Source organism: Chlorocebus sabaeus, chromosome 20, assembly GCF_047675955.1.
Source record: "Chlorocebus sabaeus isolate Y175 chromosome 20, mChlSab1.0.hap1, whole genome shotgun sequence".
Taxonomy (NCBI): Eukaryota; Metazoa; Chordata; class Mammalia; order Primates; family Cercopithecidae; genus Chlorocebus; species Chlorocebus sabaeus.
The window spans coordinates 18,552,244-18,567,719 of NC_132923.1; the positions used below are offsets into that span (position 1 = coordinate 18,552,244).

Here is a 15,476-nt window from a genome sequence, read left to right on the forward strand (position 1 = left end):
TTTGAGTTGTTTGTTGTTAGTTTTGGTTGGCTTTTTGCTCATTAGCATTTAAGGCAAAATCTCTCCCTAGCAACACCTCAAAGTATCTGACGGTATTTTTATTATCTTTCATTTCTAATTTCCATTATCCTTGCTTACTTGACCCGTTAATTACACAGAAATGTGAGTTTTCGTTTTAAACACTTGGCTATGTGTTACATTTTTGTTAACAGTTTATAGTTTTAAGATATAGTGGTCAGGTAACATGTTCTATGGAATACTGAGGCTATGAAATTTGTTGATACTTGCTCTGTTGTTTAATATGTAGTCAGTTTTTTAATGCTTAAAGTTTGTATGACAGGAAGGAATATTCTCTAATTTCTGACTGTAGGGATGTATTTTTTAAATCTTCCACAATCTTTTGGATTTTTGAGGACTTGTTCAAAAATTCCATTAATTAACGAGAAAAAAAACCTTTTTTAAAAAACCACAATATTATGATGAATTTGTCAGTTTTTCATTATAATTATATCAGTTTTTGGTTTCATGCATATTGAGGTTATATTATTAAACAAATACAGTATTAGAATTGTTATATCTTCCTGATGAACCTTTTATCCTTATGCAATGTTCCTCTTTATTTCTAGGACTACCATTTGATTTCAGGTTTATTTTGTCTGATAGCAATGTTGATATGTTTGACATTAATATATCTGTATAGATTTTATCAGATATATTTTATCTGACATTGATAAGTTATACAAACCTTTTTCTTTAATATTATATCTAGCATATCCTTTCTGCCCATATATAACTTGTAAAATATGTGTAGTTGGGATTTTTTTAAAAATTTAGTCTGACAATATTTGCCTCTTGGTTGGGAATTTTGTACATATTTTTAAATTGATTTCAATCACGTAATTTTGTCCTTTTATGTTCTCTTTTTCAGTTTCTTTACTTTGAGTTCCATTTTGTTTATTTTCACTAGTGACAGTTACATGCTATGTTGTTTGATTCATTCTTTAGAAATTGTGATAAGTATTTTTAGCTTTATTGAGGTATAATTGATATACATAAAATTGTACACATTTAATTTACACATCTTGAGAGGTTGAACATATGCATATACCCATGATACCGTTACCACAACCAAGGTAGTAAACATACCCATTATGTTAAAAAGCGTCCTCATGTCCATTTGTGTTGTCGTTTTTTAAAAACATTGAACACATGATCCCTTCTTTTAACATATCTTCAAGTACACAATACCATATTATTAATGATATTTGAAAAATAATTCCCCACACCCATACCAGCCACTGTAAACCACTATTCTATTCTCTGCTTCTATGAATTTGACTATTTTAGATAACCTGTATAAGTGGAATCAGCCAGTATTTGTCATTCAGGGACTGGTTTATTTAATTCAGCATAATATCCTCTAAGTTTATACATGTCACAAATGGCAGGATTTCGTCTTTTTTAAGGCTGAATGCTATTCCATCATATATACCACATATTTAAATCCATCATCAGACACTGAGGTTGTTTTTTTATCTTGGCTACTGTGGAAAACATTGCAATGAAGATGGGGGTCCAGCTAATTCTTCAAGATGCTGATTTCAATTTTTTTGTATACATACTCAAAAGAGGGATTGATGGATTATATGGTTGTTCTATTTTTACTTTTTGAGAAACCTCTATGCTATTTTCCATAGTGGCTGCACCTTTCTACATTCCCTCCAACCATATATAAGGGTTCCAGTTTCTCCACATCCTTTCCAATGCTTGATATCTTTTGTTTTATTTTGTTTTGTTTATAATAACCATCCCAGTATAAGTGAAATGATATCTAATTGTCATTTTGATCTGCATGTCCTTGATGATTAGTGTTGAACGCCTTTTTATATACCAAATCTAGCCAGTAAAGACTGGAGGAGAGAACTGCTTCTTAAATTGCAAAGACAGCAACAGAAAACTTCAAGGAACATGACGAATTCAGGAAATATAAATGTGACCAAAGGAATGCATTTATAACACGACTGAGAATATTGTACCCAGCAAATGTAGCCTTCAAAACTGAAGGAGAGATAGTCTTTCCCAAACAAAAGCTGAGGGAGTTCATCACCACCAGACCTGCCCTTCAATAAATACTCAAAGGGAGCTGTCAAGTTGAAATGAAAAACACTAAATAGCAATGTGAAAACTTATAAAAGCATAAAACTTATAGGTAAAGGTAAGTATATAGTCAAATTCAGGATACTTTAATATTGTAATGGTGGTTCATAAATCACATTTAACACAAAGTTAAAAGACAAATGTATTAAAATAACTAGTTGTGATGATTCATTGATGGATACACATTACAAAAATATGTAAATAGTGATGTCAATAACATAAAATGTTGGGAGGGGAGAGTCACAGCTACATGGGAGTCTTAGGCTGGAGGATCATTTGAGCCTAGGAGTTGTACTCCAGCCTGGATGAGATATCAAGATCGCATCTCTAAAAAGTGGAAAAAGAAAAAAATACTTCTCCAAATGTGTGTTTTTATGTAAAATCAAAGTCAAGTTTTATCAGCTTAAAATGAACTGTTATACATGTAAGGTGTTTTATGTAACCACAAAGCAAAAATCTATAATAAACACATGAAAGAGAAAGAAAAAGGAATGAAACAATTACACTGCAAAAAAATCAGCCAGTCAAAAAGGAAGACAGAAGAAGAGTAAGAAAGAAACAAAAGAACTGTAAAACAAAATTGAAAATTATTCAACACAATCAAGTGGAATTTGTAACTGGAATGCAAGAAGGGTTCAATATATACAAATCAATAAATGTAATATACTGTGTCACAGAATGAGGGTAAAAAAGGAAACAATGAACTAAATGGCAACAGTGTATTAATAATTACTTTAAATGGATTAAATTCCCCAGCTCAGAGTGGATGAATGGATAATAAAACAATATCCAACTATACTCTGCCTGCAAGAGACTCACTTTAGATTTAAGGGCACAAATAAGGTGAAAGTGAGGAGAGAGAGAAACATATTCCATGCAAATAATAACCAAAAGAGATCAAGATTGTCTACACTTACATCATATGAAATAGGCTTTAAATCAAAAATTGCTACAAAAGATAAAGAAAGACTTATAATGACTACATCATTATATAATGACAAGGTCAGTTCTCCAAGCAGATAGACCAGTTGTAAATATGTATGTACACAGCATTGAACAGCAAAGTAACATAAAGCAAATATTAACAGAACTAAAGGAGAAGTAGACAGTAATACAATAGCACTAGGATTGGATTCCTAATTTTAAGTGTTCTTACCCCACAAAAAATAATAAGTTTGCAAGATAGTATGTATGTTAATTAATTCAATTTAGCCATTCCACAGTATATATATTTCAAAACCACATGTTGTACATTATAAATATTTACAATTTTTGTTTACTTAAAAATACATTAAAATTCAAAAAATGAATTACTATCTTAAAGTATACACAAAAATCAACTGAAAATTGCTTAAAGATTTAAATGTAATTCCTTCACATTACTTCACAGGGAAAATCATTTTGAGCTTATGGCTTCCTAGGGACTAGATGACATGGCCCAAGGAGAGAAATGGTAATATGAAGAGATCAAGGATCAATTGTCTGTAACTTTTTCAATTCTTCTAAAAGTAATCTCTATTTAGATTTGTTAATTCTTCAATCAATTTGAGTAATTTCTATTTCTCTAGGGAATCATGCATGACATCTAGATTTTCCAGTCTATTGGCATAAAATTAAACAGAGTATTCTCATGATTAATGTCTGTTTATGAGAAGGATGTTTTCCTATCTTTTTATGATTATGGATTTATCTACTCCCCTTTCTATTATTTTGACATGTGTAACGTGTGTGCAAATTTATTTTTGAATCCTTCTTAATTGAGGACTTTTATCAATCTGATAAAATGTCCCTCTGTGTTCCCTTTAATACTTTCTACCTTGTATTTAATAATGTTTGATATTAATATTTTTGGATAGTCTTTCTTTATATAAGAATTTGTTGGTATAACTTTCCCAGTCATTTTATATGTCAGGTAGGTATTGTATTTCACTAGGTTAATGTAAAGTTGACTACTGGGGTTAAACTAAGAAGAGGATTACTTTTCTCCTGTAGCAAGAAATCTGGACTTGGGCAGTGCTTTAGAGCTAGTACAACCGCTTGTAAAAGTCATCAAAGACCTAGGCTTCTGGCTTCTTAATCTGCCATCTGCCACACTTCTATCTTTCTGCATAATTTCGTTTGTATGTACATCTTTTTTAAATAGCACTTTGAGGCCAGCCCAGTGGCTTATGCCTGTATTCCCAGCATTTTGGAAAGCCAAGGCAGGAGGCTCACTTGAGGACAGGAGTTTGAAACCAGCCTGGGCAACATGGCAAAACCCATCTCTACAAAAAAATACAAAAATTAGCTGAGTCTGATGGTGCACACTTGTGGTCCCAGCTACTTAGGAGTGTGAGCTGGGAGGATTTCTCAAGCCCAGAAGTTTGAGGCACCTGTGAGCCATGATTGTACCACCGCAATCCAGTCTGGGTGACAGAGCAAGACCTTGTCAAAAATAAATAAATAAATAGTAGCTTGCATTTTTTTACTCTGATAGCCTATGTCTTTTAAAGGATTTTAATAATAATTTAAAATAAATTTAAGTATTTTAAATGCTAAAGAATTTAATCCATTCACTTTTACTTTTATTGGTAATGCATTTTGTTTTATTCTTACCATTTAATTTTATAAATAAATTTCTATGTAGTATTAATCTATTTTCTTTTGTTAGACTGAATATTCTAAGTTTATCCTGAGTGTGTGAATTTTAAAAAGTTATACATTCTATTTATATTCTGCTAGAGGTTATACTTACCCTTTTAAATAACATTGATATATTTTTATCTCATATCTGGAGTTAATGAGTATTAATATTATTTTGCCAAAAAAACTTTAATTTAACATAATTTCATTTACCCCCAACAAATCCCTACTTCTCATTTTGGAATTGTCTAGAACTATTGTTTCTCATTGTAAAGTAATAGTTTCTAATCACAAATTAATAGCATAGTTACATTTAATTGTAAATCGTACTGCTTTTTTTCTTGACCTTTTAACTTATATCCAATGTTGTCTTATTTCTCTGATTTATTTTTTTAATGCAACTGGATTACGTTTGTGAGTAAATATTTCAGAAAGTATCTATGTGTAGTAAGCTTTCCGAATCATTGCATGCTTAATATTTATTTTGCTCTCTCATTTGAAGACTGCTTGAGCTGTATATATAAGTCTATGTTTCCTTGGTGTAGGTTACTGGTAAGTATTCTGATTTTTATTTGACATGCAGACTCATTTAAAAGGTCTGAGCAGAGGAAAGACATGATCTGACTTAAGAGTTACAAGGATCATCCTAGTTGCTATGTTGAGAATATACTTTGGGGGTAGGAGCAGGGAAACCAGTTGGAGGCTATTGCAGAAATCCTAGCAAGAGATGGTAATGGCTTAGACCAGGGCAATAACAGTAAAGGTAGTGAGAAGTCAGCAGATTTTGAATATATTATAAATACATTTTTTTATTATTTTTAAACAATTTTACACAGTAATTTAGATTTCCTGACAGATTGGAAGAATATAAGAAAATAAGAAGCCGGGCATGGTGGCGGGCACCTGTAATCCCAGCTACTTGGGAAGCTGAAGCAGGAGAATTGCTTGAACCCAGGAGGCGGAGGTTGCAGTGAACTGAGTGGTTGCACCACTGCACTCCGGCCTGGGCGACAGAGCAAGACTCAGTCTCAAAAAAAAAAAAAAAAAGAAAGAAAGAAAATAGAAAATAAGAGTAATAAAGGAGAACATCAGGGATTTGACCTGTTTAACTGGAAGTGTAGACTTGCATCAACTAAAAATGCCAAAGAATTTGGATGCTGCAGGTTGGAGTAGATCCAGAGTTCATTTGGGGACATGTTGAGTTTGAGATATCTATTACCTTCTAAATGAAGATGTTGGGTACCCCCGTAATTCATATTTTACATTTATAGTTTATTTCTCCAAAAAGGATGAAGAATTAAAACTATTAAACAACCTGAGTATATAATCCATCTAGCTTTATTTTTTCAAAACTTTAAGCCTCACTTTCACATAATTTGACAATAACTAATTTTTATTGTGAAATCTAAATCTTACAACTGATGTCCTCAGAAACAACTCTCTTTGGACATTCATATAAGTATATATAACATCTAATTTAAATAATTACACTAGTCAGTATAAATGATGTGAATGAATTTGGGAACAAATATGACTGTTGGTAAGCAGCAAATTGCCAATGAAAGCATAAACACACAAACAGTTAGAGAATAGTATTTAAGATGTGCATATTCATAAGGTCAGTAAGCTTCATAGCAAAACTATAGTGATTTAGTTAATCCAGTGAGTATTAACTGGTCATCAATTTTAAAAGTTCCTAATGTGCTATAAAATTGCCTGAAAAAGAGATTGCATTATATTATTCTCCAACTAACAGTGGTGAAAGTGATCATCTCTTAAACTGTCATTAACTCTTGGTATTATTAAACTTGTTAATTCTTCACTTCGGTGGAAAGATCTCATTTCTTTTTTTATTTCTTAAACCCAAAGCCTAGTGAGTCAGATGAAAGATCTCATTTTTAAATTTACATGTCTTTAACTGTGGATGAAGGGCATTTTTCATATGCTCACGGGATATTTGTATTTGACTATTTTGTGCAAAATACATCTAAGATATATTTAAACTCATTATATTTGCAACATGAGCAAAAAGTTTATTTACACAGTCAATATCTTTAGTATATATTGACTTTCATAGTAAATTGACATTTGTTGTTGTTTTGTTTAGGAATTATTTGGAACTTGTTGCAAAATCTATTCAAGATTGGATTACAAAAGAAGAAGCTATATATCAGGAATCTAAAATGAATGAGGAAATCATCAGGACCAAAGCTGAGCTGGAATTGAAATCTGCTAATGCCAGACTTACTTCTGCTAGCAAAATCTTTTCCCTTAAAAAATCTAAAAGTAAGTAACCAGTTCAACTTACACGTGGAATAAAATTCAAGAACATTCTTCTATCTCTTAATTTAATCAAGACTCTGAATATTTCAGCATTAAAAAGAATTACTCAAAAAAGTTCCTGTGATTCTTCACTTTCTCTAGTAAATAGAGTAGCTGCATTCCAAATATGGGATTGTACCTGAGTGCAATAATAGAATATTTGTTTATATTGACCTCACTTCTTGTCAAATCTGGAAGATTCCATCTGTTGTGCAGATCAAATGTTACATGTTAGAGAAATGCCAAATGCCTTTATTGGTAGGATTGGTAAATTAAGCTATCTAAGATTTGTTGACAACATAAGAAGTAAATTCAGAGCTAATAGATATCTATTTGAACAATTATAGAATCCAAAAGTGAGATTAAAACAAGATCTTTCTTAGAACAGCACACAGAAGGGTCCCAAGACTAACTGGGAGTAGGAATCTCAAGATAATGGGGAAAGAGATTTTTGGAGGCCTGTGGCCTGTACTTGACAGGATATTGGATCAATATATACCTTTGCTGATGATGATGATGTTGTGGTGGTTATGTTGTGTTATTGTGGCCTTGAGGCTGTAGGCAGAAGGGGAAGATGGTGACAGAGTAAAATAGACTTTTAGAAAGATACTTGATAAAGAAGTGAAACAATGAGATAATTCATCTAGAAAATAATCATATTTCATTGTTTGTTCAAAGAAAACGGACTCCTTGTTAATAATATTCATTTATTATAGCCAAAGTCAGAGGGATTTCTCATAAAGGAGCAACGCTACATAACTTCCAAAATTTTGGCAACCTCTATCAATTACCAAAGAAGTTTGTACCTGGCATGATTTTAAAGTAAACCATATAAAACCAAGTTAATGATGAAACATTTACCATATCGACCAAAATGGTTGTATAATCTATCAGTTCTGGGTCCTGATGGGGACCCAGAAGGAGAGCATTAAGTACCTAAAAAAAAGAAAAGGGAAAAGAAATAGATAGGACTACATTTTTTAAAAAAATGGGTAGGGCTGCCCTCTAATACTCACGTCTAGGCCCACACCTGCCTATTAGTAAGATAAAAAATGTGAGTTTACTGCCTTTTCTTTATAATACTACTGAAAAGACCAAAAACCTGTGAAAATCTAGATAATGGTTAATTTGGTATTGGATGTACCTGGTAGATATTGCATTCAATTTCAGGTCTCTCAAGTACAGAAAAATGTAAGTCTTCAAAATAGAATGACTACAATGGCAAGAGAAGGGCTTCAATATGGATGGAAACGTTAGATTTGTTCTGTGTAGTCTTAAAGTGGTAAACTAGGATTATTAGGTGAACGCTTTAGAGAGAGAGAGACCGCAGTTCAATAAAAGCTGCAACGTATCAACACGCTGAGAATGGAATGAACTGTCCCCAGAAACTGAGCTCCCCATCACTGATGTGGCTCGGTCCCATTTCAGATGTTCATTCTAGAGGTGGCCAGAAAAAAATCAGAGATAAATAAATGAGAAGTTGAACTTGAAAGCCTTTGAGATCTCATCTAACCCAGAGATTTGGTCCTTCTATGATACCTTATTTAAGAGTTACTAAGAAGTTTAATTGTGCCTGATTATAGGTTACAAAGGAATCAGCAAAACAGAGATATCAGATCAAGAAAAAGAAAAGGAGAAGGAAAAGATTCCTTTCATTTTAGAAGGCTCTCTCAAGGTAATCCAGCTTACATAAAGTTTAAAAACAGGCAAAATTGAACTAAAGTATTACAGAACAGGATAGTGGCTGCCTTTGGGGCAGTAGTGATTGGCAAGAAGCATGAGGATGGCTTCCTGGAAGCCGGAGACCATCTCTTTTTGACCTGCTGGTACTTACAGGAGTATTTTATTTGTGCTATTTGTGTGTTTTTGTGTGTATGTTATAGCTTATTTTTAAACAGTTTCTGAAAACCTCTGTTATTTTTTTCCCATTATGGTTTCAGGGCTTTTATGTTATTGATTCTACTGGGTTGATTCCACTTTGAGATATACATATATATTTTTATGCATTCTCTTAGAATATTTTTATAGATTTTTTTATATTTAGATATCTATCTAAAATGTATTTTTATATAGTATAATGTAAAGGTCTTACTTTTTCTTTGTCCAGATAGGCTATGTTACTAGTACTTTTTAATTAAATATAACATTAATTCTCCCCACTGAATTTGGGTGTCGATTAGATCGCATATTAGGCACCCATTTATTCTTTGAATTCAATTTTGAATATTGTATTCTGTTTCAGTCACCTACTTAATTATTCCTATGCATGTACCATACTATTTTAATTATGATAGCTTTGTTGCAAGCTTTAATACTGGGTAAGCAAGAGCCAACTTCCCCACCCCTATGGGAATTCAATAAACATTTAAACAAAGTTGATTAATTTTGATGAGCCTCTGGTTTCTGGATATTAATAGTAAAGAAAATTATATGCCATACCATCAACTTTATTGTTAATTGCTGCCAAATTTTATTAATTTTTAAACTCTCTATTTGTTTTGAGACTAATATATGTTAGTTTTCCTCTTTTGTTGATATATTGAATTATAGAGATTGATTTAACAACACAAGTTGCATTTGCATTTCTATAAAAAAATTCATTGTTTCCTTAAGTTTAGTTCTCATCCCACATAACTACATGTATCATAATTGCCTAAGGGTGTCTGGTGGGAGGAGGGACTTAGTAAAATTCACATTCCTTTACTCCATCCTAACTGCATCTTTGAGAGTAGAACCTAGTAATTTTAATTTTAAAAATCTCCTGGGAACATCTTTACGTGCATAATAGATAAAAATTACGGTACTATATGTTCATGGCATATTGTTATTTCCATAAAAATCTGGGTTTGATTTGATAGCATTTTATTTGGAATTTTTATATCCATGGTGAATGAAATTGGTCTATAGACTTTTGTGTTGTTATTAACAAGCATTGGTATTAAGGTTATGTTGGCTTTTAAAAACTTATTTTTGTTACTTATTTTTTAACTGAGAAAAAAATGGTATATATTTCTGGTATACAACATAATGTTTTGGATTATGTACATATTATAAAATGGCTAAATCAAGCTAATTAACATATGCATTACCTCACATAGTTTTTTAATGTGGCAAGAATACTTAAAATCTAATTTCTTAGCAATTTTCAAGTATACATTTCACTGTTATTAACTATAGTCATCATGTTGTACAATAGATCTCTTGAATTTATTCCTCCTGTCTAATTGAAATTTCACAACCTTTGACCAACGTCTTTCCGATCCCCTTTCCTGCAGCCCATAGTAACCACCATTCTACTCTCTGTTTCTGTGAGTTCAACTCTTTTAGAGTCCACATATAAGTGCGATCATGTGCTATTTGTGTTTCTGTCCCTGGCTTATTTCATTTAATATAATGTCCCCCAGGCTCATCCATGTTGCCGCAAATAACAGAATTTTCTTCTTTCTGAAGGCTGAATAGTATTCCATTGTGTGTGTGTGTGTGTGTGTGTGTGTGTATGTATATATACACTATTATATATTATAATAGTTTATATATTATAATAGTATTATATATTATATGGTTTATATATTATAATAGTATTGTATTTACACTATATATTATAACACTATATTAATTACACTATATATTATAACTATATATTATATAATATGTATTATATATTTTGTGTATATATACATACATAATACATAATGTAGTATGTACATAATCATAATGTAATATATGTATACATAGTATTATAGAATATATACATAAAATAGTACTCCATTGTGTGTGTGTATCTCACATTTTCTTTATTCATTTATTTGTTGATGGATGTTTAGGTTGATTCCATATCTAGGCTATTGTAAATAATGCTGCAATAAACATGAGTATGCAGATACCTTCTCAAGATATTGATTTCAGATCCTTTAGATATATATCCAGAAGTGGGATTGCTGGATTATATGGTAGTTCTAATTCTAATTTTTGAGGAGCCGCCATACTGCTTTCAATAGTGGCTGTGGTAATTTATATTCCCATCATCAGTGTACCATGGTTCTCTTTTCTCCACATCCTCCCTAACATTTATTATCTTGTCTTTTTTCTCATAGCCATTCTGTCAGGTGTGAGATGATATCGCATCATGAGTTTAATTTGCATTTCCCTGCTGATTAGTTATGCTGGGCTTTTTTTTTCCTGAACCTGTGGGACGTTTGTAAGCCTTCTTTTGAGAAGTGTCTGCTTGGGTCCTTAGCTCATTTTTTAATTGGGTTATTTGTTTTCTTGCTACTGAGTTGAGTACCTTAGGTATATTTTTAGATATTAACTTCTTATCGGTTGCAGGTTTTCGAATATTATGTCGTATTCCATAGGTTGTTTCTTCACTTTGTTGATTGTTTTCTTTGTTGTGCGAAGGTTTTAGTCTAATGTGATGCCATTTGTCTATTTTTGCTTTTGTTGCCTGTGCTTTTGAGGTCATATTCAAAACATCATTGCCCAGAACAATGTGATGGAGATTTCTCTTGTGTTTTCTTCTAGTAGTTTCATAATTTCAGAACATACATTTACGTCGTTAATCCATTTTGTGTTGTTTTTTGTGCATGGACATTAGATAAGAGTGTAATTTCATTCTTTTGCATGTGGATATCCAGTTTTCCCAACACCATTTATTGAAAAACTTGGTCTTCCTCTATTTTGTGTTCTTGGCATCTATGCTGAATATGAATTGACTGTACATGTGTGCATTTACATATGGGCCCTCTATTGTATTCCACTGGTCTGTGTGTTTATGCCAGTACCATGGTGTCTTGATTACCATAGCTTTATAGCTAACCATTTTGAAATCAGGTAGTGTGATATTGTTACCAGTGGCAAATCCATATGGGTCTGCAGCAACCTCAATTCTTGCCTCCTCAGAAGAAAGAATTCAACTGAGGGGCATAAGGCAGAAGGAGAGTCTCAGGCAAGTTTTAGAGCAGAAGTGAAAGTTTATTAAAAAGCTTTAGAGCAGGAATGAAACGAAATAAAGTACACTTGGAAGAGGGCTGAGCAGGTGACTTGAGAGATCAAGTGCACAGTTTGACCTTTTGACTTAGTGTTTTAAATGTTGGCATACTTTCAGGGTCTTGCATTACTTCTCCCATGATTCTTCCCTTGGGGTGGGCTGTCCACATGTGCAGTGGCCTGCTAGCATTTGGGAGGGGAGCAGGCATAGTATGGTTTCTGGAGTTGTATGCATGCTCACTTGAGGTGTTTTTCCCTTACCAGTCTAGCATTCCTAGAGGAAGTTCATATACCATTTAAACTCCACTATTTTGCCTCTTAATGCACATTTTTGTGCCCACTCACCCAACTCCTGAGGTCTCACTGGGAAGCTACTGCTCACCAGTTTCAGGTGTTTTCCATCTACTGGGAGACGACCCCTCCCTGGCACCAGCTGTGACCAATTATTATTTTAGAGAGAGTTAACAACTGCCTGGCCATCACCTGATGGTCATCTGGCATTCCTGCTATGTGCGATGGGTGGCAGCCCTCATCTGCCCTGCTCATGCCTGACTAGCTACTACTGTAGCTACTACTACTACTGGCTACCTACTGTAACAATACCTCTAGCATTTTTATTTTTGCTCAAGATTGTGTTGGCAATTAGGAGTCTTTGGTGATTCCCTACAAGTTTTAGGATTTTTTTCTATTTATGTGAAAAGATGACATTGGAATTTTGATAGGGATTGTATTGAATCTGTAGATCACTTTGGGTAGCATGGACATTTTTATTGTGTTGAGATACAATTCCTCTTTATCTACCACATTTCCTCTTTATCTACTTTGTTGAGAGTTTTTATTATGAAAGGATATTTGAGTTTGTCATATGTTTTTTCCACATCTATTGTGATGATCATGTGATTTTTATCCTTCATTCTGTAATATGGCGTGTCACATATATTGACTTGAATATGTTGAATCATCTTTGCATCCCAGGAATAAATCACACTTAATCATGAGGAATGAGCCTTTCAAATGTGCTGTTGAATTCAGTTTACTAGAATTTTTTGGAGGATTTTTGCATCTAACATCACCAGGGACAATGGCCTGTCATTTTATTTTCTTGCAATATCCTTGTCTAGCTTTGGTATCAGGGTAATGTTGGCCTCATAAAATGAGTTTGGAAGTATTCTCTTCTCTTCAATTTTTTTCATAGGGTGAGAAGAATTTGTATTAGTTCTTTAAATGTTTGAGATAATTCGTTAGTAAAACCATCAGGTCCTGGGCTTTTCATGATGGGAGACATTTTATTACTGATTCAGTCTCTTTGTTGTTATTTGTCTGTTCAGTTTTATATTTCTTCATGACTCAAACTTGGTAAGTTGTATGTTTCTAGGAATTTATTCATTCCATCTAGGTTATCAATTCGTTAGTGTGTAATTATTCATAGTACTCTCTGTGATCCTTTGTATTTTATTTTCTTTATTTTTATTTTTATGTATGTATTTTTTTGAGATGGAGTCTCGCTCTGTCACCCAGGCTGGAGTGCAGTGGTGCGATCTCAGCTACCTGCAACCTCTGCCTCCCGGGTTTAAGCAATTCTTCTGCCTCAGCCTCCCGAGTAGCTGGGATTACAGGCATGCACCACCACACCTGGCTAATTTTTGTACTTTTAATAGAAAGAGGGGTTTCACCATATTGGCTAGGCTGGTCTCGAACTCTTGACCTCGTGATCCACCTACCTCAGCCTCCCAAAGTGCTGGGATTATAGGCATGAGCCACCGCGCCCGGCTGATCCTTTGTATTTCTGTGGTACCATTTGTAATGTCTCCTCTTTTATTTCCAATTGTATTTATTTGAGTCCTCTCTCTTTTTTTTAGTTTAGCTAAAATTTGTTCATGTTTATCTTTTTGAAAAACAAATTTAGTTTCATTAAATTTTTAACAGAAAGTTGAATTGTATTATTTATCTTTTCTGGGTTTTAAGGCTTGAGCCTGAAGCCCAGGTCTGCTGAGGTGGGCCTGGAGCTTGGGTCTGTTCTGACAAGCCTGGATCCTGAATCCACAGCAGCCAGCCTGTCACCAGAGTCCACTGGGGTAAACCTGTTGACTGGGTTCAACCTCCAGGCTGAGGTGGGCCTGGAGCCTGGGTCCTTGAGTGCTGACCTGACACTGGAGCAGACCTCGAGCCTGAGTGTGCAGGAACTGGCCAGAGACTTGGATGGGCCTACAAATAGGTCCACAAGGATGGGCATGGAGCCTGAGTCCATGGAGACCTGGGTCCACTGGAGCCTGGGGCTTTGGGCACCAGCCTGGAGCATGGGGCTGACTTGGTGCTGAGCCATGAGGACAGGCCTGGGTCCTAGAACCATGTGGTCAGCCTGCAACCTGACTCTGCAGGGGTGACCCTAGAACCGAGGTTCACAGGAACCAGCCCAGTGCTTGGGTCTATTGGGATGGACCTGGAACCTCAGTCTGCTAGAGCAGGCCTAGCAGGACCTCGTGTCTGCTGGAACATGAGGCCTCAGGGGCTGGTCTGAAACCTGGTGCCTCAGGGGATGACCTGGCACTAAGCAAGTCTGGAGTCTGTGTTCACAGGGCCGGCCTGGAGGCTGAGTTTTTGGATACTAACAGGTGCCAGGGGTTCCTGGAGGATAGGTTTTGCACTTGCCATTCTGGAGTCTGGGGCTGCAAAGTTTTGCCTGGTTTTAAGGCAGACTAGGTCCTGAGTCAGCAGTGGCCAGTCTGGAACTGGAGAGCATGGGTGCTGGCCTGGCAATGAGGAGGGCCTGGAAGCTGGATCTGCATGGGCCAGCCTGAAGTCTGGGATCTGAGAACTGTCCTAGCACCGGGAAGGACCTAGAGGCTGAGTCTACCAGAGCAGGCCTGAAGCCTGGGGCCACAGGGAGCCAGCTTGGTGCTGGAGGCAGCCTGGATTATGGGACCACTGAGGTGGGCCTGACAGTGAGGTGGGCCTAGAGCCTGAGTCTGCAGGGGCTGGCCTGGCGTTGGGGCAGGCATGGAGGGGTGATCTCCAGATACCAGCCTGTGTCTTCTTAATTCCAAGCTACATTAAGAATCTGTACTCTCTCACCTGGGTTTCCTGGCTCTTGTGAAGGTATTTTCATGTGTAGGTAGTTGTTAAAATCCGTGTTTCTGTGAGGGATGAGTTCTGGAAAGTCCTTTTCCACATCTTGCTGATGTCACTCTGTGTTGACTTTAAAAAGAATTGAGGAAGTGCAGGTGTAGACAAGATCAACGTTGAAAAAAATCACTGGCATTCCTATTCACCAGCAATAACCAATTAGAAAACATAACAAATAATAAATTTTATTCACAAGAGCAACAAAAACTATAATTTAAGTGTGTTTCTTGTAAACAAGGACTACAAACTAGATGTTTAAAAGTCTT

At 34.9% G+C, this 15,476-nt stretch overlaps 1 protein-coding gene across 8 annotated transcripts in view; it reads left to right on the forward strand.

Annotated features, from left to right (window-relative positions):
* SPAG17 (sperm associated antigen 17) overlaps nt 1–15,476 on the forward strand; it is a 241,103-nt gene that overhangs the window by 126,689 nt on the left and 98,938 nt on the right. For all 8 annotated transcript variants that reach the window (XM_073008447.1, XM_007977401.3, XM_073008444.1 and 5 more), the window contains 2 exons: nt 6,887–7,065; nt 8,685–8,776. In XM_073008447.1, the coding sequence (XP_072864548.1) occupies nt 6,887–7,065; nt 8,685–8,776 (271 nt within the window). The remainder of the gene's footprint in view (nt 1–6,886; nt 7,066–8,684; nt 8,777–15,476) is intronic.